Here is a 21,956-nt window from a genome sequence, read left to right as displayed (position 1 = left end):
GGAGTCGGGACAGTCGGAGCATCCCGCCCTAACGAGCTCTGACTCTGAGGCCTCCGGCGGGATCGGATGTGACAGCTCCTGCCCTCGTCCTCCTCTCCTGCTTCATTGACTCTCCTCCTCCGGTTGTGGCCTCCTTCCCTCCCCGGCGTGGCCTCGTTTCCCTTCTCCTTCATTTACTGGCTGGGGTCTTCAGCCAATGAGGGGGCCCGCTCCTCGTCTTCCTCCTGGTCTCCGGTCTGGTCTCCTCATTCCAGGATGTCGGAGCGAAGGTTCTGCCAGGAGGACGACTGCTCCTCCCTTCTGTCCCGGCTCGGTTCCGACTCCCCCCGTCCTCGGATCAAGTATGGAGGGATGTTCTGCAACGTGGAGGGAGCGTTCGAGAACAAAACGCTGAACTTTGAGTCCTTCAGTCCTCAAACGCAGCGGCGCCGAGCCACCCGGAGCCGGACGGAGGGCCCGGATGGAGGAGACGCAGGGAGAGGAGGAGCAGGACGCACGGTGGTGTTCCCGTCTGGACACGCCCGAGAAAACTACGGCAGGAGAGAAGCCGGAGTAAGAGGTTTTCCTGACTCTGGTTTCTCTGGTGTCTCCTCCCACCTCCATCAGAACCTCCTCCTCACCTCCACCGCCGAGCTGGATCCTCCTCGTCTTTGTCTCCTCTGTCTTCTCCCTCATGTCATGTATTCTCCTCCCCATCTGTTCATCCTTCCTTCTTCCTGTTTCCATCCTGGACTCCTCCCCTCTTTATCGATCTTCAATCGGATTCTGTCCAAACCTGGAAGAACCTGCAGGAAGAACCATCAATCGAAGGAGGAAGATCAGGAGGTCAGAGGAGGTCAGAGGAGATCTGCAGGTTTTCTACAGTCCAGCTCCAGAATGACCGGATGGACGTTTAGAAGAACTGAAACTTGGATCAGAACCATGATGGACGGGTCTGTCTCATTCAGTAAAATATGTTTTCAAGAATCAGGTATCATGTGATGCTGAATGTTTGAAGAAGACCTTCAAGACCCGTGTGGATCTTCAGAACCAATGGAGAGCTTCAGAACTGGTGCTGACCTTCAGGACCACTAGAGACCTTCAGGACCAATGAGGACCTTCAGGACCGGTGTAGACCTTCAGGACCGGTGTAGACCTTCAGGACCAATGAGGACCTTCAGGACTGGTGTAGACCTTCAGGACCAATGAGGACCTTCAGGACTGGTGTAGACCTTCAGGACCAATGAGGACCTTCAGGACTGGTGAAGACCTTCAGGACCAATGAGGACTTTCAGTACTGATGTAGACCTTTAGGACTGGAGAAGACCTTCAAGATTGGTGAGGACCTTCAGAACTGGTGCCGACCTTCAGGACCACTAAAGACCTTCAGGACCATTGGAGACCTTCGGAACTGGTGAGGTAATTCAGGACCAATTAGAACCTTCAGGACCGGTTTAGGTCTTCAAGACTCCTCCTCAGAATGAAAGAACGGGATGAAACCTCCCGCAGAACCAAACCATGAGGGGGAACCAGCAGGACCCTCAGTCAGGAGAAGCTGGTGGATGTGAGACGGTCTAGAGCTGAGGATGAGAAGAAGATGAAGGAGGAGGAGGAGGAGCTTCTGCAGAGAGGAAAGCTCCACCCATTTACCTCAAATGACCTGTTGAACAGCTTCTGCTCAACCATCAGATTCTCCACATCTCAGTCTGCGGTTTTGGTCTCCAAACATTTTTGTCGCTTCAGCTCTCTGAAGGTCTGGAGTTGTGCAGCCGGATCTGGTTGAGGGTGGGAGGGGTCTGATCTGGATCGCTTCAGTTCCTGAGATGTTTACACCTCCACCGCTGCACTTTTCCCTTTCTCAAAGGGGGTCAAAGGTCATTTTCCTGTTTGGGATTCCCAGTGTGGGAACGTCACCAGCAGAGAGGGAGCTCCGATTCTCTTCAGTGGAGAAGATGCTGTTGGACAGGAGGTGAAGCTGCAGGAGGAGGAGGTGAAGGAGGAGGAGGAAGTACAGGAGGAGGAGGTGGAGGAGGTGAAGCTGCAGCAGGAGGAGGAGGTCTGAGACCGTCAGCATCCTCTCCTCCTCCTCCTCCTCACGCTGCTCTCATCAGCATCTTCAGCTTTATTCTGAAGCTCCACCCCGGAAGTGGAGTGCGTGCGCGTTGTCAGCTGCGTGACGCGAAAGGTGACAGGAACAATAGCTGATCGCGCGCGTGACCGCCCGGATCCATTGATAGCAGATCGATCAGGATGTCCTTCCCGCCCAAGAAGAGCAGCTCCCGCCCCGCGGTAAGTCCAGGCCGAACCGGACCCGAACCGGGAGGGGCGGCCGCGTGCCGGGATGCTGCAGCGCCGCCCGCGCGCCGGAAGCGGGCCGAACCGATCCGTGCAGGGCGGCGGCTGCTCGGGTTTGAGGGTGAAAGGAGGTTCTGCAGGGACGACCCGGTCCACCTCGTGCTGCGTTCAGGGACACGCGGTCAGCTGCAGCGGAATCTGGGTCAGCCGGGGATCAGGTGGAGCCGGTAGAACTCCACAGGACCCGAACCGAACCCCGGTGTTTGTTCGAATCAGGTTTTAGTCCAAACCCAAAGATGAAAGTTGAACTGATTTAATAAAAACAGAATAAAACTTTATTTAAACACTTCTAATGCACATAGCTTCAGAACTGCTTCAGAACTGGTCCAGAACTGACCCCAAATCAGTATTAATATTAATCAGTATTATTAATATTAAACTGAATACATTGATCATCACAGAGATGATGTTTTCCACATTCTGACCTCTGACCCAGAATCTTCTGGATCACCAGATTCTGGGTTTGGCCTTCAGATGTTCTGGACCTCTTGTGGTTCTTCCTGATCTGCCGTCAGACATCAGAAACTGGGCCGGGTCTCAACCATCCAGATGCTGGAAGACGTGTTTGTTTTGGAGGAAGTGCAGCATCCTCTGCTTCTGTAGCAGCACCAGAACCAGGCCTGGTTCTGATTGTGGTACCGAGCGTTCAAACACACGAGCCAGGAGAAAAAAACAGAGTAAAACGACTAACGTATTAAATCAGCTGCTGCTCAGCAGGTCCTGAACGGGGTTCTGGAGTCTGGTTGTGGTTCTGGTCCACTGAACTGGACCTCTACTGCATTTAGCCGAACCAGCAGAACATCGGCTTAAAGTGAAGGATCAGAACCTCCGCGGAGAACCTGCTGGTTCCTCTGAATCTGGTCCACTTTCTCAGCCTTTGAGCTGGTTCTGGTCTTGTTTTGCTCCTCCTGATTTACCCAGAATGCTTTGCCTGTTTCCAGGGCGACCGTCTGATCATCAAAGGAGGAAAGATCGTCAATGACGACCAGTCGTTCTACGCCGACGTCTACGTGGAGGACGGGACCATCAGGTAGGCGTGGCCTCCTGCCGCCGTTCTGACGTCTGTTCGTCTCTGAGAGCGTCTCCTCCTGCTCCTCCTCCTGCTCCTCCTCCTGCTCCTCCTTCCTGCTCCTCCTTCTGCTCCTCCTTCCATCCTCCTCCCACTCCTCCTGCTCCTCCTCCTGCTCCTCCTCCTGCTCCTCCTCCTGCTCCTCCTCCCTCCTCTCTTCCCGCCTCACAGGCAGATTGGGGAGAACCTGATCGTCCCTCCTGACGTGAAGACGGTAGACGCGTACGGTCAGCTGGTCATGCCCGGCGGCGTCGACGCCAACACCAACCTGCACACGCCGCAGAAGGGCATGAACCCGGTGGATGACTTCTACCAGGGAACCCGGGCCGCCCTCGCCGGAGGAACCACCACCATCAGTGAGTGCCGGGCCGCTCTGCCGCCGCTCTGCGGGCCGGAACCGCTCACTGCTGCTCGTGTCTGCAGTGGACCACGTGCTGGTGGAACCGGGAACCAGCGTGTTGGCCGTGTTCGACCAGATGAAGGAGGCGGCGGAGCAGAGGGCGTGCTGCGACTTCTCCTTACACCTGGACATCGCCCGCTGGCACGAGGGGCTCTACGAGGAGATGGAGACGCTCGTCAAGGACAAAGGTTCCTCCTCACCACACAAACACGGGTCCAGCCCACACTCCTGCAGGGACGGTCCAGAACCACCAGAACCTGCATGTAGCAGAAGTCAGAGATGGAGCCTCCGTCCTGGAAAACAGGAAGAATCCTGAACGGATTCCAGAATAATCGGTTCTAATAAACTGATTGATCTGGTTTATTTCAAATATATTGCTTTGAAAGGGGGTGGAGTAAACTTAAATAATCCCACCCTTATGAGAACTCTGGCTGCAGATAACTGGATCCACTGCAGGATCATCAGAAATGTCGGCAGAACAGCCTAAAGGTCAGAACCAGTCTCACTCCGGGGTTACTGATCTTAGGAAAAAGACAGAAACAAAAAAAGATCTTCTGAATGAAGTTTTTGGATCAAAATGGCTCCCAAATAAAATCAAGCATCAGTTCCAGCCGTCCGTAAAGGTGGAGACGGCCGTCTGCAGGTAAAAAAAGCTGGTACGGGTCATACAGGTGACCTCCAGGAAGTATCGAAGACAGAATGTTCAGTAAACCGTAGAGAGAAAATGTTTATGTACGGGTGTGCAGTCATCAGAGGTCATCAGAGGTCATCAGAGGTCATCAGAGGTCAACAGAGGTCATCAGAGGTCAACAGAGGTCATCAGAGGTCACACGTGTAGCGGCTTCAGCTCCAGAAATGCAGGATTCAAACCCGCGGGTCGCTGCAGGTGAGCGCCCTGACTGCAGCTCTCTGTTCCAGGTGTGAACTCCTTCCTCTTCTTCATGGCCTACAAAGACAAATACCAGAGCTCCGACTCTCAGGTCTGTGGGGTTCTCACTGTTTGTTGTCGCTGTAGCTGTGGTTTCATCCCGTCTTCCTGTTCTCCAGCTCTACGAGGCGTTCGGGGTCCTTCGGGATCTCGGGGCCATCGCACAGGTCCATGCGGAAAATGGTGACATCATTGATGAGGTAACGCAGACCGACCAATCAGACGGAGGCGGTTTTTGTGGTGCTGCCGGGTCGTCACCATGATCTGGTTTTGGTTCCAGGAGCAGAGGAAGGTTCTGGGTCTTGGCATCACCGGTCCAGAGGGACACGTCTTGTCTCATCCTGAAGAGGTACTCCTGACGGAACCGGCTTGTTGTTCTCCAGAACCGCCCAGAGTCTGACCCGAGTCTGATGTGCTCCCTCAGGTGGAGACGGAGGCCGTGTACCGCGCCATCACCGTCGCCAAACAGGCCAACTGCCCGCTCTACATCACCAAGGTGATGAGCCGGTCTGCTGCCGACGTGATCGCCAAGGCCAGGAAAAAAGGTGAGGCCCCGCCCCTCGTCTTCTACCTGACGGTTCCTGAAGACGCTCCCGTCTGTCCACAGGGATGGTCGTGTACGGGGAGCCAATCACAGCCAGCCTGGCAACGGACGGCTCACACTATTGGTCCAAGGACTGGGCTACGGCGGCCGCCTTCGTCACGAGCCCGCCCCTCAACCCGGACCCTTCCACCCCGCAGTATCTGACCTCCCTGCTGGCCTGGTGAGTGTTGGCGCCTCCGCCTGCTGCTTCCCGCCGCGCCGAGTCTGACCGCTGTCCGCCTGCAGCGGTGACCTCCAGGTGACCTCCAGCGCGCAGGCCAGCTTCTCCACGGCGCAGAAGGCCGTCGGCAAGGACGACTTCACCCTGATCCCCGAAGGAACCAACGGCATCGAGGAGAGGATGGCGGTGGTCTGGGACAGAGCGGTGGTAGGTCTTCCCGGTGACTCGTGTTGAGCCGACATTCATTCTGGTTTCAAAGATTTTTTGGGGAAAAGTATCAGAATAAAAAGTCTGAATTTCTTCCTTTTCTTTACAGTTTTCTGGGAAAATGGACGAGAACGAGTTTGTGGCCGTAACGAGCACCAACGCCGCCAAGCTCTTCAACATGTACCCTCGGAAAGGTACCGGACCAGAACCCTCCTCTGTTTCACTGTGACGGTTTAAAACGCCGTCCTCTGACGTGTCTCCTGCACCTTCAGGACGCATCGCCGTCGGGTCCGACGCCGACATCGTCGTCTGGAACCCGAAGGAGACTCGAACCGTCTCTGCAAAGACTCACAACCTGGTAAGACGACGGCTGCAGAACTCAGAGAGTCTTCTGTCATGAAGGAGACTTTTTATTCAGCCAGGGACACTTGAAAGCATTTTGTTTATTTAAAGTTTGACAATAGAAATTTATAGACAAAACAAATGTATTTCCTAGAGCTGTAAAAAACACATTTAGGAGAGAACAATCACCAGGATCCGGTTCAAGTCTGTCACCGGTACCAGAGTCATCCTCTACAACCTCCATCCTCCTTCATGAGGGTCAAATGCTGGAAGTGGTTCTTCAGTGAGTCTTCGTGCAGATGGTTTGGACCATAAATTAGATGTATTTTCTTCTTTTTTTATCAAGTTCTTGCAGTCTTCTAAAAAAGTCGGCCCCCTCTGGGGATAATATCATTTTTTCTGGCCAATATAAATGAAAGTATAAACTTGGCTCCAAGATTCAAAATCCTCGAATGTATTTTAATGCATCCAAGGCTGGATTTTGTTGTTGGCTGCACACATTCAAAATTAAACTTAAAGTTCAATCAGCTGTCACACACCTAGATGTGTGAAATGTGTTCTATTCATTGGATCCTTCCCGTGGGGGAGTGGTGAGCTGCAGACACAACCGCGCTCAGGAACTATTTGGCGGTTTAACCCCAAACTCCCCCTAATCCAACCCTTAACCCCTCCTCTGTGTCCGAGCAGCCAAGAAAAACACTCAGCACTGGCGCTACGTATTTAGAAAATAACATGGGAGTAAACGCTTTCTTTGGGAAAAAAAAGGAGAAAAAGGCTAGTGCTTTGAAATTTAGTGCTTTGAAATTTAGTGCTTTGAAATTTAGGGTTTTGAATCACTAAAATAATAAGTAAAAATGGTAAGTTGTAAACAACATATTTTAAACTGTAACATAAATCTTGTAAAAAGATATGTTCTATTAGTTTACAGTTGGTTTAAGCATAGCACCTCAGTGAATGCTAACAACCGGACGCTAACAATTGGATGCTAACAACCGGACGCTAACAATTGGATGCTAACAACCGGACGCTAACAATTGGATGCTAACAACCGGACGCTAACAATCGGATGCTAACAACTGGGCGCTAACAGCCAGAAGCCACAAACTAGACTCAAATAACCAGACGCTAACGACACACGCTAACGACAAGACCCGAACAACTAAACTCTAACAACTAGACGCTAACAATCAAACGCTAAGTACTGGACACTAACAACCAGACTCTAGCAACAGACGCCAACGACAAGACGCGACCAAATAAACGCTATCAACCGCACGCTAATAACAAGACGCAAACAACTAAACGCAAACAACCGTACGCTAACAGCCAGACACTAACAACAGACGCTAACAACTAAACGAGCGGATCTGAGGTCACTTCAGCTGGTCTGATCTCCATCACTGTCCACAGAATCTGGAGGTCAACATCCTGGAGGGAATGGAGTTCAGAGGCGTTCCGGCGGTGGTGATCAGCGCCGGTCGAGTGGTTCTGGAAAACGGTCAGCTGAACGTGACCGAAGGCTCTGGACGCTTCGTTCCAAGGAAGGCGTTCCCTGACGTCGTCTACAAGAGGATCAAGGCGCGCAGTAAGGTGAGCTGACGGAAACCAGTTCTGCTGGAACCGCTGACAGACATCCGGTAAAAACCTCCGGTGCATCCGGTCCAAAGCTCCGGTCCATCTGGTCCATCCGGTTGAAAGCTCCGGTCCATCCGGTCCAAAGCCCCAGACCTCTCAGCTCCTCCTGTTTCCTGTGATCATTCTCTCCTCATCAGATGGCGGAGGCCCGTGGCGTTCCTCGAGGAAGCTACGACGGTCCGGTCCATGACGTCAGCAGCATGACGAAATCTGTACCCCCAACTCCGACCACCAGGGGGCCTCCCTGTCCCAAAACGCAGGCGGGGCTCCGAAACCTCCACCAGTCGGGGTTCACCCTGGCAGGTACGCCGTCTGCAGGTTTGGACCAACAGCTCCTCCGTCGTTCGGATTGGCTTGGGAGGTAAAGGGCGTTTTATTCTGTCCAGGATCTCAGATTGATGACCACATACCACGCCGCTCCGCTCAGAGGATTGTGGCGCCCCCAGGAGGACGATCCAACATTACATCACTATCCTAAACCATCTCACCTTCTCGATCGACCAGTTCTACTAGAGGAAACTCAACTTCATTCATGTCCTGTTACTCTCCCATCATCCTTCAGTTCTCCCCGAGGTCTGTAGTCGTTCCTGTCCTCCAGCTGACATCTCCGGATCAGCTGGTTCTTCCTGTCGCTCATCTGGACCCTGAAATGAAGGCTCCCCCCCAAACCCGGGTTCTAGACCCAAGAGTAAAGAAACAGCTTTACTTGGAGGAGAACCGAACATACAAACTGTCGTAACATCAAACTGAAGCCTGTAGGTGAAGATTTAAACGTTCTAGGTCCTTTGGTTCTATGTTCATGCTACGTTCACACCGGCTCAGAAACTCACGTTCAGAAACACTTTCTGTCAGAAGCTACCACTTCCAATGAAAAGTAAAAACTTTAGTAAATGTATGCTTTCTAAACCAGGCGTGTCCAAAGTGTGGCCTAAAAATTATCCTACGGCCTTCAGGCTCCTTTCATAAAAACAATATGATTTTAGCATTTCCTAAAAACTGTGTGTGTATTTTTGGCTAAATTAGGTTTTCATATTCACCCTGAAGAGGCGCTAATAGACGGGACGCAGCGTCTACGACTTGCTAACTGGGAATGAACTGTGCGAAAATTGGCAAATTTGGGGGATTTTGGTTTAAAATATGTGTATATAATCTGATGTATTTCTTAGAGCTGAGCTAATAGAATCAATGAATCCATTTGAATCACTTTAAACTAAATAGATCAGTTATCAATTCATAAAAGTATAAATCGATTCAGCACATAAAGCTAATGTCTGCCAGCTTCATGCTAACGTTTAATGGAGATTCCCATTGGGCAGCTAACGCTAACGCTCGGTTGACCTAAACATACATTCCTGACTAATTGAACACATTTATATGAAAGTAACAGTTAGAGATCTAGAACACATTTTGTTGCTCATTCTTCTTCTTCTTCTGGAATAAGGTGTAATGCTCTAGTTTGATTGCCATCTAGTGGCCAAACTGAAAAAAGCTGAGAAAGTTTAAAGTCTAAACTCTTTTTACGACCGTTTTTGGACTCTACATTTAAAATGTGCAGCTACTGAAAGCACGTTTTAAAGTTAAACCAGTTGAAGTTTGACCAATCCAGGACTCTGATTTGGTCTTAACGATTGAATGGTGTCTTTTAATTCACGGAAGTGCTACCTGTTTGAATAAAGGAGAAGTTTCACACTAAGACTCTTCCAACGGTTGTTTCTGGTTCTGACAGTCCAGTGTGAACTCTAAATTCTAAGTGTGTTCAAGAACCCACGTTCAGTGCATTCTTGAAGGCGCCACACATGCCCAGTGTGAACGTAGCATCGGAGTCTGGCTCCAACTCCCTCCAGCTGTTTCCATATCAAACATTTGCCTCCATCTTGTAGTTTTCAGCTTTAGAACGTTGATCCTCCAAAAACTGCTGCTGCTGAAGCAAACCTGTAGTACTCATGGTAGAAGACATTTTTAAAAACTTGATACTGAATGTTCTGAATTATTGTTGTTACCCAGAATGCATCGTGGTCCACTCCTGACCCTGAAGCCTCATCCTTCACCTGCTTAACTCTACAGGCGTTCATGGGCCGTAATAATGGTTTCCTTTGATTCTCTAACAGTAGCTGTAGGCCGTCATGTAGCACCAGTACGCCCCCTACTGGTTTACCGGGAACTTCCTGGACTGCTGCTGGTCTTTTTGGATGTTTGCGTGTGCATAGTTCCAGAGTTCCATCATAACCGCTCTCGTTTTTGATCGTCCTTAGACCGTACGACGTGCGTGGTGCTAACATATAGAGGGACCTATCAAAGCCACACCTTTTATGCAACAATGTGACTCCGCCCCCAGAAGTGTGTCAGGAGCTAAAACAGAATGTGGGTTACATGCAGCGTTTAACGTGCACTAACGGACTCCAACACAGCAGGGGGCGCTGTTTGCTGTCCTCAACCTCCTATGACTGCAGGCAGTAACCATCAACTCCAGGAAGTCGGCCTGTGATGTCACAGCACCATCCCAGCGCCAGGGGGGCTCTTAGTTTTGAAAATGATTTGTAAAGTATTCATGGTCATTTTGTATTTTTTACACTTTTTGTATCCTGCTTGTAATAAGAAACAGTGTTAGCGTCATTGTTAGCGTTAGCGAGTGTGTATCAAAGATGGGTGTGGCTAACGCACCAACACACGAGGGGAAGAAGAAGCAGCCAGAGGCGTCATTCCACAGACGACCACTAGAGGGGTGAACATTTGACCAATGAAAGCTGAGCGAGGAGGGGGCGTGGCCAAAAGGAAACCCGACACTAATGCGACACAACAGTTATGGATATATGCTAATTATTAACATAAGATAAATTTAGTTTACTGGCAAATTAAATTGAAATTTTAACTTAATTTAAATTGAGAATGTTTAGACCCAATAAACTTTACATTTATGTTTGTATTTATAATAATTACACCCACGTTTGCAGAAATTATTCAGAACCAATCTGCACCAAAAAAGAAAATATTTCAGATTTGCAGAAACTTTTTGATAAAAATATGGTTTTAAATGTATTATTGTTCAGCTGAGCATCAGTTAAACCAACATTCTCTATGGTTCAATGACCCCCCCACCCCCACCCCCACCCCACTAGCATGAAGCGACCCTTTGGCCCCACAGGAGTCGGGTTCTGGATCTGAACCACTGACAAGAATCCAGCTTCTGCATTCAGGTGTAAAACTCTCATCAAAACAGTTGATTCCTCCTGAAAGGCAGCAAGTTTTATTACTGAATCTGGGTCGTCATGACAACATCCATCTTTGATACAGTCATCGTTGGTGCCATTTAGACTGTGGTTGAAGTGTTTGTGCAGCTCACAGCGGCCATTTTAGTGTCTAGCTCCTCAGGAGGAGGACGGAGGAGGAAAAGGTCAGTGAAAGCTCACGTCTTCTTTCTCTTCATTTAGACTGAATCCACTCTGACAGCTCCTCGCCGTAACGTTAGCTCAGCTCAGCGTTGTTTTACCGTTAGCATAGTTGGATTTAGCTCGGGTTATCTGAGCTTTAGAATTGAAATCAGCTTCCTTTAACGGACTTAGCTTGTCTAGAAGGGATTACAACCTTCACCATTTTAGCTGAACTTGGCCTAGCCAAGCCGAAGTTAGCATGCGGGTTTAGGCACCAACATGGCGGCTGTGTTCTGATCCGTTTCCGTCTTCTCAGATGCATTGAAACCTGAACGAAAGAAAAAAAAATCTGCGTGCACAGCAACCATGCACTCATCTTTTAGAAGTGCATGGGATGGGTTTCCGCGGTAACCGTTGTTCCTGTGGTGAATGTATCTAAACTGTGGTGAGAGTTGCATGAATAAAGTGAAGAGAAAAACAACAGAGTGAGACATCTGTTCTCTGTAAACCATCTTCACAGAGATTTGTTCATCAGCATCTACAGATCCCCCAGTAAAGAGTTTTACACAAACTTAAGTATACTTAATAGTATATATAGTAAGACGAGGAGGAAATATACTAACTTGGGCTGGGTATAAATAATAATTTCCAAAATCGATTGCTAGCCAGCCTCCTGGTGGATGGCATACCAAGCTAGCGAGCTTCGCTTTATCGAGTTAGCAATCTCTGCTGCATCAAGCTAGCAAGCTCTGCTGTAGCGAGCTAGCGGGCTCCAGTGTAGCGACCTAGTGAGGTCTGCTGTCCACCGGGCGGCTTGCTAGCATAGCAAGCCAAACCACCGAGTTCCCGCTTAAGCCAATGCAGGCAAACACAGGTGGGCCATAACAGAATGAAACTGTTTTAGACCACAAATAGTTACTTAAAAACATGACCTTAAAAAAGTTTGTAAAATTCATGCCTGAGTTTAGAAATATGTCCATTTAGTCAGCAATGTATGTTTAGGTCGACCGAGCATTAGCATTAGTCGCCCTATAGGAAATCCCATTATACGTTAGCATCAAGCTATCAGACTTTAGCATTATGTGATAGATCGATCATTACTTTTATGGATCAATTAATCGATTTTATCAACCCAGCCCCAATACTGACTGAATACTTATTCAGACTAAATTGGTCCCTTTCAATTTCACATTCTATAGATAGTACATGAGGAGTAAACTTCAAGTATACAGCCTCTCTTAAGTACAGTTCTAGTACATCTAAACAAACTACTTTTTACTAATGTGTGACATGAACTTTTAAACTTTGTATTTACTTACATTAGCCACAAGATGTTTAATAATCAGAAACCAACATGCAAGGGGAATATGTTGGTATTAGGGAGTACTTTGGATTATTTAAAAGTACCCGTCCTCCTTCCAGTCATGTTTTGTGCTCTACAGGATCAGGTTTCATCTCCATCATTCCATCCTAGTTTACTGGATTTTTACTTCTGATGTTTCATAATTTTATTCTCTAAAGTTTGTCCCAAACCTTTACATGGAATAAAGCTTTTATTTTGAAGGACATTAACAGGTAAGGCTTTTATTATGAAGGTAAAAGGTGAAAGCGCGGAGGGATATATTCAAACAACCCAAGCCGGAACTTGCTGGATCGTCTTTAGCGATAATTGTAGATATAATATTGACGCGGTTTCGTAAATAATGCCGGTTTAAAGTCTTCTGGACCGGTTCTGTTCGGCTGTTGAGGGGCGGGAAGCGCGGAAGTCACGTGAACCCGGAACCCCGGCGCTGAAAGGCGGTAAATCCCGGCTCCTCGCTCCTGTAGCCGGCATGCTCCGCGTTTCCTCGCCGGCGCACCGGCGCCTGCTGGCGGGCCTGAGCCTGCTCCTGGCCCGGCTCTGCTGCTGCTCCGCGGCGGTTCCGAACATCGCCGCCTACTTCGGAACCAAGACCCGCTACGAGGAGGTGAACCCGCTCCTGCTGCGCGACGTGCTGGCGGTGAACGCGTCCGCCCTGAAGCCCCCGCCCACCGAGCGCTGCTCTCCGGTCCACCTGACCGCCGTGGTTCGGCACGGCAGTCGGTACCCGACCGTAAAGAACATCCGCAGGATCAACAGGCTGAGCGAACTGGTCCGGACCGAGGCGGCCCGTGCTCCGGGCGGATGGCTGCTGGAGCTCCAGAGCCGCTGGGAGTCGTGGTACACCGAGGACATGGACGGTGAGCCTCCGCGGGGGAATCTAGTCCCTCAGATCAGAGGTTTCTATGGAAGCCGGGATGATTCTAACACAGTTACAGAAAAACATTTAAAATAATAACTGAACATTTATATATAATGTATTTTTCTTCAAAACACTTTGACTCAGGTGATCTGGTCTGCTTCAGGTGACCCGGTCTACCTCATGTGATCCGATCTGCCTCAGGTGATCGGTTCTGCCTCAGGTGATCCGGTCTGCCTCAGGTGACCCGGTCTACCTCATGTGATCCGATCTGCCTCAGGTGATTGGTTCTGCCTCAGGTGATCCGGTCTGCCTCAGGTGACCCGGTCTACCTCATGTGATCCGATCTGCCTCAGGTGATCGGTTCCGCCTAAGGTGATCCGGTTTGCTTCGTGTGATCCGGTTTGCCTCATGTGATGCTGTGAATGTGATGATGGACTCTTGGTCTGCCACAAACGATTATTTCAACTTATCACCGATGATTTTTCAGATTAGTCGACTAGGGTCATGGGTCAATTATCAAACTGGATGCAGAACACATCTTAACCATCATTAGCGTTAAACTGACCAAAAATAAAGACAATTAAGATGATAGTTTATTAAACTTTGAATGTCCTTCATTTGTTTCTGGTATTAAATACAATATTAAATCAAATGATATATTTCAGCTACATGCTAGCTGATTTGGCTAACCTAATTTTTTTAGGCTAATTTAGCATTCAGCTAATCTTTTTAGCCATCAATTTCCGCATCTTCAGCGGCCACATTGAGTTTACAGGATTCACTCTAGTTCATAATTATGATAAAAAGTTATGATTTAAAAGTTTTAAAAATGTAATTTTAATGTCTTCAATAAATGTTTGTCCTGTTCGATCTCAGGTGGGATTTGAATTTTGGCCCTTCGTGTGATTGAGTTTTACACCGCTGGTATAAAGGGTCAAAGGTCACCTGTCAAATTGATTTTGATGGGAAGTATATTCCTGATCTCTCTAATGAGGTCGACGTCTGAAACGAGGAACTATTTTTCACTAAAGTTTTGGTCTCACTGACTTAAATATGAAAAAAGTGGATTTTTTTTTATGCTGAACTCACATCTTTGTTCAACTTTACTCCACTCTGACTGCATACAATATGAAGTAACGACTCATCGACAAATTAAATGAGTTGTTGATTATTTTAATAGATTGGTCGTCTAATGGTGGCCGCCCTGCTGGACTCCTCCTCCTCAGGTCAGCTGGTGGCGAAGGGCAGGGCGGAGCTGCAGCAGCTGGCGCGGCGTCTGGCCTCCTTGTTTCCGTCTCTGCTGTCGGAGGACAACGTGAGGAAGAGGAGGGTGAGCTTCGTCAGCAGCTCCAAGCACCGCTGTGTGAGCAGCGTGGAGGCGTTCCAGGAGGGCCTGCAGCAGCACTGGGGTCACAGCGGTGAGGCCGCACGGCATTCTGGGAGACGTAGGCCGGGTGTCGGGTGTCCTTCTGACGTCTGCTGTGCGGGTAGATGAGGCTCCGGACTACAGCCACAGGGTGGACGACGAGCTGATGCGCTTCTTTGAGCGTTGCCGTGGTTACGTGGAGGGGGTGGAGAACAACCGGACGGCGCAGCTGGAGATGGAGAAGTTCAAACACGGCGAGCAGATGGACGCTGTGAGGAGGAGGGTCGCAGAGACGTTGGGCCTCCCGTTCCATCGCCTCACACCAGGTCAGACTACAACTCCCAGCATGCATTTCTGAGCATAAACGTTGAGCTTCAGACCATTCAGGACCCTGATGGGCTCAGGGTGGTGGTTTTGCCTGTAGGGGGCGCTCTGGTTCTGAGCTGCTGTTGTTTGTGGCGTCTGCAGATCTGCTGGAGGCGGCCTTCTTCTTGTGTTCGTACGAGCTGTCCATCAAGTCCGTCCACTCGCCGTGGTGCTTCCTGTTCAACGAGAACGACGCCAAGGTGGGTTCACCTTAGGACACGAGTCAAAGTCAAGGCCCGTGGGCCGGATCCGGCCCTCCAGATCATCTTATTGTTATTAATGACCCGATGTTATCTTGTTCTCATTTCTAACTTGTATAATTTTGACAAAATATATTTTTATGGAGAGTAAAATATTCAAAGTTATTTAAGGTTTAAGTTGATTTATTCTGGAATAATATTATATATAAATATGTTAAAAAGTTTCGGTTTTAAAGTTTACATTTTTTTAGTGTTTTTATAAATGTTTATCCTGTTCGGCCTGCAGCCTCAGGTGTGTTTTGGATTTTGGCTCTTGTGTGATTGAGTTTGACACCTCTGCATTAGGAGGTCATGACCTTTCACCAAAGATTATTTTTAAAAATTCGACAAACTAAAATATAATGTCTTGGATAGGAAGTTGGTTCTTCTTGACATCATCAGTTGCTAGGCAGATTATCCCTGAATGTTGGGATGCTGTGATCTCAGAGGGGCTCCTGCTGGAGCAGAACGGAGAGACGTCAGCTGCTCTGGTCCTCCTGCAGGTTCTGGAGTACAAGTCGGACCTGAAGCAGTACTGGAAGCGCTCTTACGGGTACGCCATCAACAGCCTGTCCAGCTGTCCCCTCTTCCACCACGTCTTCAGGATGCTGGACAAGGCGGGGCGTCCTCGCAGGTGGGTCTGAGGTCCACCTGGTGGGTCTCAAGTTCACCAGATGGGTCTGAGGTCTAGCATGTGGGTCTGAGGTCTAGCATGTGGGTCTGAGGTCTAGCATGGGGATCTGAGGTCTAGCATGGGGATCTGCGGTCTAGCATGGGGATCTGAGGTCTAGCATGGGGATCTGAGGTCCACCGGCTGGGCCAGAAGTCCATCTGGTTCGTCTATAGTCCACCAGGTGGCACTATAGTCTACCCGGTGGGTCTGAGGTGGATCTGGTGGGTCTAAAGTTCCCCAGGTTGGTCTGAGGTTCAGCATGTGGGTCTAAGACATTTTGTTCTCTAGTCCACATCGATGTGGGTCTGAGAATGAATCCTTGTTGGTGCCGTCAGGTCCACAGAGGCAGCTCCAGAACCGGCCTCCATCCTGGTGGGACATGCTGAAACGCTGCTTCCTCTTCTTTCTCTGCTGGGGCTGTTTAAGGACAAGACTCCGCCCACTGCCAGTAACTACCAATCACAGCACGGTAAGCAGAACGTCCCCCGGAGTGAAGGGTCCAGGAGTGTCAGTGATCAGAACCTTAGATCCGAGTATGAGAAGCTCAGCACTGTCTGGATCAGAACCAGAACTCCTCTCCACAGATGATCAGAACTCTGGACCGCGGGTTCTGTGGGATGATCATGTGACCAGAAGCTCAATCCGCTGTGTCTCCACAGACAGAACCTTCCAGACCAGCCGGATCGTCCCGTATGCCGCCAACCTGCTCTTGGTTCTGTACGACTGCCAGCGCGGGCCGCGGCTGCAGATGCTGCTGAACGAGACGCCGCTGAGGTTCCCCGGCCTGCCGGAGGACGCGCCCCTGTACCGGGACGTCCGGGCCGCCTACCGCCACCTGCTGGACGGCTGCGACTTCCACGCCGAGTGCGAGGGCAGAGCCGGGGGCCGCGGGCCCAGCACTGAGCTCTGACGCTACAGAACCAGAACGTCCGGCTCCTCCGGACCCGAACGCATCTTAGCAGGTGTTCAGCTCTGATCTAGCCCCGCCCCCATCAGTGTGAGGGCGGAGCTCTGGCTTAAGTGGCGACTCTCAGGGTGTCATGCTGGTTACCGGCTGAAATCTGCAACAGGAAGCACACTTTCAAAGTAAAAGCCTTTATTGCAGGGAGTGAAACGCAGCGATGTCTTCAGAGGGACGAACCTTCCCGCCGGAGGTTTGATTTCTGGGTTCATTCTTTGAGCTTTAGGGTAATTTATTCTTTGTCGGTTCGTTTTGAGAATTCTTCCGCTAAGATTTGAGGGTCAAATCTTCATCAGGGTCACTTTCTGCTCCTTTGTGCCAAAATCCAACTTTTGTTTTTGCCAAAACATTTTAAAATAAAAGCTTTACTTGTTTTCTTTAATTTTGTGAAAGTTTTTCATTAAAGCAGTTTGTTTAAGTCATTAACGGATTTCCTTCACAGAAACACAACAAACTTGTTTACATGTTTATTTACAGTGTAAACACAGTAAAAGATTTACACTTTTTACATCTGGCAGAAAACCAAACTTAAATACGACCAACTCTTTAAAGGTGGAGCTTTTTTTCCTGGCTCCTTCCAGGGTTTCTGGTTGGGTTGGATTCAGATCTTGGATCGTTTCTGAAGGTTAAACTTTATCGTCTCGTCGAGAGAAAACTCATATTTTCAATGACCTGCATTGGATTCGGAAAGTGTTATTGCTGAGGTCAAATTCTGGTCGATTCATCATCATAATGATGAGGGTTAGGCTGAGCTTCAGGGTGGTGTGTCCCTGCAGCAGAGGATCATGGGTAACGGGGATCTCAGCAGCAGGACCGTCAGTTTGTTCCCCTTCGCAGAAACAGGAAGCAGTGGCACATGCTCCATTTATTTACACTTGTAACGGCGGTCATGTGACCTCAGTCCAGAGCGGCGTGCAGCAGCACGCCCTGAACCCCGGCGGACTTGGACCTCTTCATCTTCTCGATGGCCTTCTGCAGGTCGCTCTGCTGGATGGGCCGGATGTAGTCCTCACTGCGGGGCGACAGTGAGTACCGGTTGGTTCACTAAACTGCAGGAATCTCACCTTAAAGGTTTACAGAAACTTTTAAAAATCTGCAAAAGTTTTGTCTCAATAATTTCAGTGATCAAATCTGAGGTCATTAATGATGTCTTTAGATCAGGGGTCCCCAAACGTTTTCTTGTGAGGGCCACACTGGAGCAAATGAAGCTAATAGCTAGCTAAAATATTAGCGAAGTGCCAAATTAGCTGGAAAAACTCATAAAAATCTAAATTAGCCAAAACAGCTAGCATAAAGCTAAAATATTAGCTAACTCTACATTAGCCTCAAAAACGAAAAAATGCTAAAATTAGCCAAAACAGCTAGCATGTAGCTAAATATTAGCTAAATGCCAAATTAGCTGGAAAAATGTCTAATTTATAAGAATTTTGGGCGCTGGCTGGGCCAAATGTAGAAGAGGGCCGGATCCGGCCCGCGGGCCGTAGTTTGGGGACCCCTGGTTTAGATCAACAAAATTAGTGGATTAATAAAACCCCAAAATGAATGGAGAACCAGAGTCCTGGTGCACCACAGTAGTCCAGATAGTGCATGAGAGTGCATGTGGGTGTGCACGTCGGGCCTGACCTTTCGCTCTCGTTGTGGACGAAGTCTCGGACGCACAGTAGTGCGGCGTCGCGGCACGTTTCTCTGAGGTCACTTCCTGAGAAACCATCCGTCTCCTTGGCGACGTCACCGAGGTTGACGGACAGGTCCACCTGAGGGGGGGGGTTTATGACATAAAGCAGCTCAAACCAAACCGGTTCCTCATCAGAACCTCAGACACATTTAATCAACATTAAGATCAAATCTGATGGAAAAAACAGAAACTATGAGAAAACATGTTTATGACTAATTGATGGAAAACCAGTTTTTTCCCCAAATGGCAGCTTTTCTGTTGGTTTTATCTCCATAGCAACCATTTTACGTTTTGTTCGCCCGGGGTCACCGATCCGATTGACATGAGTTTCATAAGAATGGGCAAAAGTAAATGTTTGGGTTTCCTTAGTAACGGAGGTTTTAAGCGAACCAGGCACACATTGCTACTGTAGTCATATCCTGTGTGATATCAGTGTGTTTAGCTCTTAACAGGAGCTTATCCGTTGAAATTTAACAGCAATGCGCTAAAATGTGTGCATGTAATAAGAGAACGACACTTTTGTGAGCTCGCCACATGGACGCCGTTCGAAATCTAAAACTTCTAACAGCAAATTTTTTCCAACCGTGGAGGTGAACTCACGCTCTCGTCCTGCAGGATCAGCTCCAGAATCTTCTCCCGCTGCTTCATGCTCTGCAGAAACAAACGCGGTCAGAACCCGGTTCCGGTCCAGCAGCGGCGCCGCGGTGGAGGGATACGTACCGGCTGGTTGATGTGGAACCTGGTGGGCATCCTCCGCAGGATGGCCGAGTCCAGGTCCTGGGGCCGGTTGGTGGCCCCCATGATGATCACCTGACACACACAGACAGAGCTGACAGAGCCGCCGCCGCCGCAGACGCACAAACACCTGGCAGGTGCGTACCTGGCAGTAGTGGTCCGTGTCCAGGCCGTCCCACAGACTCATGAATTGGGCCTTCATCATGGCCGTGGCCTCGTGGTCCGAGCTGGAGCGGCTCCGCAGGAACGAGTCTGTTCAAACACAAACGTGAGCGGTGACACCTGCTGGCAGACGGACGCCGTGTAAAGACGCCGTCAGAGACGATGTTCTGCTCGTCTTCCTCACCGATCTCATCGATGAAGATGATGGACGGCTGCAGCTTGATGGCTAACGAGAAGACGGCGGCCGCCAGCTTCTGCGACTCGCCGTACCACTTGTCCGTCAGCGTGCTCGGCTGCAGGTTGATGAAGCGAAACCCCGCCTCCTTGGCTGTCGCCTTGGCGATCAGCGTCTTGCCACACCCGGGCGGGCCGTAGAGCAGCACGCCTGCGACCACGAAGACGAGGCGGTTACGGTCTGGCCACAGGACTGAACACAGAGTGGTGACCTCTGACCTTTGGGAGGCTGCAGCAGCCGGGACCCCTGGAACAGGTGTCTCTTCTGAACAGGTAGGATCACGGTCTCCTTCAGCTCCGTGATCACTTCGTCCAGACCCGCGATGTCCCGCCAGGTGATCTGCAGGCGGGTCAGAGGTCAGAGCAGGCGCCGGTGAGCCGGCGCGTGGCGAGGCGAAGACTCACCTGCATGCTGAGCGGGTCCACCAGGTGAGCGGCGATGCTCATCTCGTACTCCGACAGTTTGACGTTCTTCACGCCGATCTGGTCCATCAGTTTCTCTGCCTGTGGGACACACATCCCAGAGTTCTGGAGGTTCTGGAACCGAACCGAAGAAGAAAAACATCACCTCCGCCCCCTACCTGCTTCTTGGCCTCCACCTTCTGCTTCCTGGTGGGGTCGATGGCGTCCACCATCCACTTGATGGTGAAGTAGGTGACGGCTCCAAATATGGTGAGGCGGAAGAGCAGGCCGATGACCTCGTTCCTGCCCAGCGGGCGGGTGATGTTCTCAGCGGGGACCTCCCTCAGAACCATCTTCAGACCGGACCAGAACCTTCAGCTGAGGAGACAGAACCAGTTCTGACGTTCCAGTCTGAACCAAAACACACCAGTTGTCCCACTAAATGTCAATGATCTAACGTTTATAGTTCTTCAAAATAAGAGCTGCTGGTCAACATGGAAACTCTGCAAACATGGAGGCTTCCCGCCATGTTTACATCCAACGAGATGACGTCACATGTCTGAAACGTCTCTTACAGTTTGACAGAAACTGTGATGAATGAATAATAACGTCATTTATCACCGCTGACAGCATCTTTTCACCCTTTGAGGGCTCGCCAGACCTTCGCTGATGAAACCGGAAGTCAACCGGTATTAGCTTCCTTAGCATTAGCTTAGCTTGACCTTCGCGTTCTGGAGATTCCGGAGCGTCAAAAACCAGACGAACGTTTAACACATTTCCTGCTGAAACGTTCGAGCGAGCGGTTCCGGTCCAGCTTGCTGTGAAGGACAGTGGGAGGACCGGTTCGGTTCGGAAACGCGGAGCTCACCTGCACGCCTGCTCAGATTCTGTTGTAACCGGGCGGTCTTCTTCTCCTTATTCAGAAAACTGTTAGAGTGCTGAGCGCCCCCAACGGCGGGGAGGAGAAAAACATGTTTTGGTGAAATAAAGGTATGAATATGAGGATTATAATTCTTTATAATCCCTAAATTCTCCATATAATCATTCTTTTCGTTTTTATGTCTATAATCATTTGTTAATGTAGAAGGAGAAGCAAATGTAAAAAGATTATTGCCTTATTTTTTCATATTTTGTTCTATTTTTAAAAGCAGAGTTAAGTCTTTACATTTCTGCAGTTTCAGCCTCTTTCAATGACTGCTTACTGAAAGAAAATTACATTTTTATCATTTAATTTCCATGTAAAGCTTAAAATGTTGTAGATCAATCTTATTTTATAGATCTTATTTTGAATTTTCTAAACAAAGCACTTCTCTCAGTCTGCAGCTGAATTCAGACTAAACCAAGATGGGTAAACTGGTTCTGATCATTCACTGCTACAGGTTCTGCTTAATCTGCTCAAATCACACACCAACAAGTGTTTGCATGAAATGGAAATTTCAATATAACGTTGGAGTTGTTTTTATTATTATTATTATTATTTTATCTGGACAACAACAAATGATTAGATTTTGGCTCTCTTTGTGTAAAACAACCTTAGTTGAAAACTTCACAAATGAAGTAAACAAAATGGTTTAGAACAATTATGTAAAAATGTTCCTAAAATTACAGCACAAAAATAATAATTTATGTTTTGATGTTTAAAATTTTGTTAACTAAATCAATCAAAGCGAGAAAAAAAAAGTTTGTGTCATTCTGATTCAGTTCTGTTTAATAATCCAGATCCTGAGTAAGACTTTACTATTATTTATCAATGTATCCAATATGTATTCACTACTTTATCCAGTCCTGTTATATATTTCCTAAATTATTATAATTACATGTTGAAAGTCAACAATAGTTTTTTTTCTAGCTGAATCAAGACAATGAATGACGTT

At 48.9% G+C, this 21,956-nt stretch overlaps 3 protein-coding genes across 8 annotated transcripts in view; 2 read left to right on the top strand and 1 right to left on the bottom strand.

The window, feature by feature from the left end:
* The window catches only part of LOC112141856 (multiple inositol-polyphosphate phosphatase 1b), a 25,652-nt gene extending 14,120 nt beyond the window's left edge, over positions 1-11,532 (top strand). For 4 of the 5 annotated variants that reach the window (XM_024265035.1, XM_036217279.1, XM_036217280.1 and 1 more), the window contains 14 exons: positions 3,276-3,364; positions 3,575-3,759; positions 3,827-3,991; positions 4,722-4,783; positions 4,851-4,931; positions 5,012-5,080; positions 5,156-5,276; positions 5,339-5,495; positions 5,561-5,702; positions 5,812-5,896; positions 5,975-6,060; positions 7,455-7,634; positions 7,817-7,982; positions 8,066-11,532. In XM_024265035.1, coding sequence (XP_024120803.1) covers positions 3,642-3,759; positions 3,827-3,991; positions 4,722-4,783; positions 4,851-4,931; positions 5,012-5,080; positions 5,156-5,276; positions 5,339-5,495; positions 5,561-5,702; positions 5,812-5,896; positions 5,975-6,060; positions 7,455-7,634; positions 7,817-7,982; positions 8,066-8,157 — 1,524 coding nt within the window. In that variant the 5' untranslated portion in view covers positions 3,276-3,364; positions 3,575-3,641 and the 3' untranslated portion in view covers positions 8,158-11,532. Of the gene's footprint in view, positions 1-6; positions 2,269-3,275; positions 3,365-3,574; positions 3,760-3,826; positions 3,992-4,721; positions 4,784-4,850; positions 4,932-5,011; positions 5,081-5,155; positions 5,277-5,338; positions 5,496-5,560; positions 5,703-5,811; positions 5,897-5,974; positions 6,061-7,454; positions 7,635-7,816; positions 7,983-8,065 lie in introns of those variants that run through there. The other variant, XM_024265034.2, reaches the window with a different exon arrangement.
* A 1,127-nt stretch (positions 11,533-12,659) lies between these two features.
* Positions 12,660-17,256, top strand: minpp1b (multiple inositol-polyphosphate phosphatase 1b). The gene is made up of 7 exons (XM_024265036.2): positions 12,660-13,267; positions 14,496-14,687; positions 14,761-14,961; positions 15,104-15,201; positions 15,744-15,874; positions 16,249-16,382; positions 16,573-17,256. Exons 1-7 carry the CDS (start codon positions 12,880-12,882, stop codon positions 16,821-16,823), a joined length of 1,395 nt encoding a protein of 464 aa, XP_024120804.1. The 5' UTR covers positions 12,660-12,879; the 3' UTR covers positions 16,824-17,256.
* Positions 17,257-17,328: 72 nt separating this feature from the next.
* Positions 17,329-21,080, bottom strand: atad1b (ATPase family AAA domain containing 1b). 2 transcript variants are annotated; one of them, XM_024265043.2, is made up of 10 exons: positions 20,951-21,080; positions 20,262-20,460; positions 20,086-20,184; positions 19,900-20,020; positions 19,631-19,831; positions 19,430-19,536; positions 19,270-19,359; positions 19,150-19,200; positions 18,498-18,628; positions 17,329-17,886 (listed from the first exon to the last, which is right to left on the bottom strand). In XM_024265043.2, exons 2-10 carry the CDS (start codon positions 20,433-20,435, stop codon positions 17,772-17,774), a joined length of 1,089 nt encoding a protein of 362 aa, XP_024120811.1. In that variant the 5' UTR covers positions 20,436-20,460; positions 20,951-21,080; the 3' UTR covers positions 17,329-17,771. The 2 variants fall into 2 exon arrangements, with proteins under 2 accessions (XP_024120811.1, XP_024120813.1); XM_024265045.2 differs by lacking the exon at positions 20,951-21,080 and adding an exon at positions 20,744-20,916.
* Between the last annotated feature and the right edge of the window lie 876 nt (positions 21,081-21,956).

The sequence above is a fragment of the Oryzias melastigma genome, linkage group LG19, assembly GCF_002922805.2.
Source record: "Oryzias melastigma strain HK-1 linkage group LG19, ASM292280v2, whole genome shotgun sequence".
NCBI classification, from domain to species: domain Eukaryota; kingdom Metazoa; phylum Chordata; class Actinopteri; order Beloniformes; family Adrianichthyidae; genus Oryzias; species Oryzias melastigma.
This window is presented reverse-complemented; position numbering and strand designations above follow the sequence as displayed.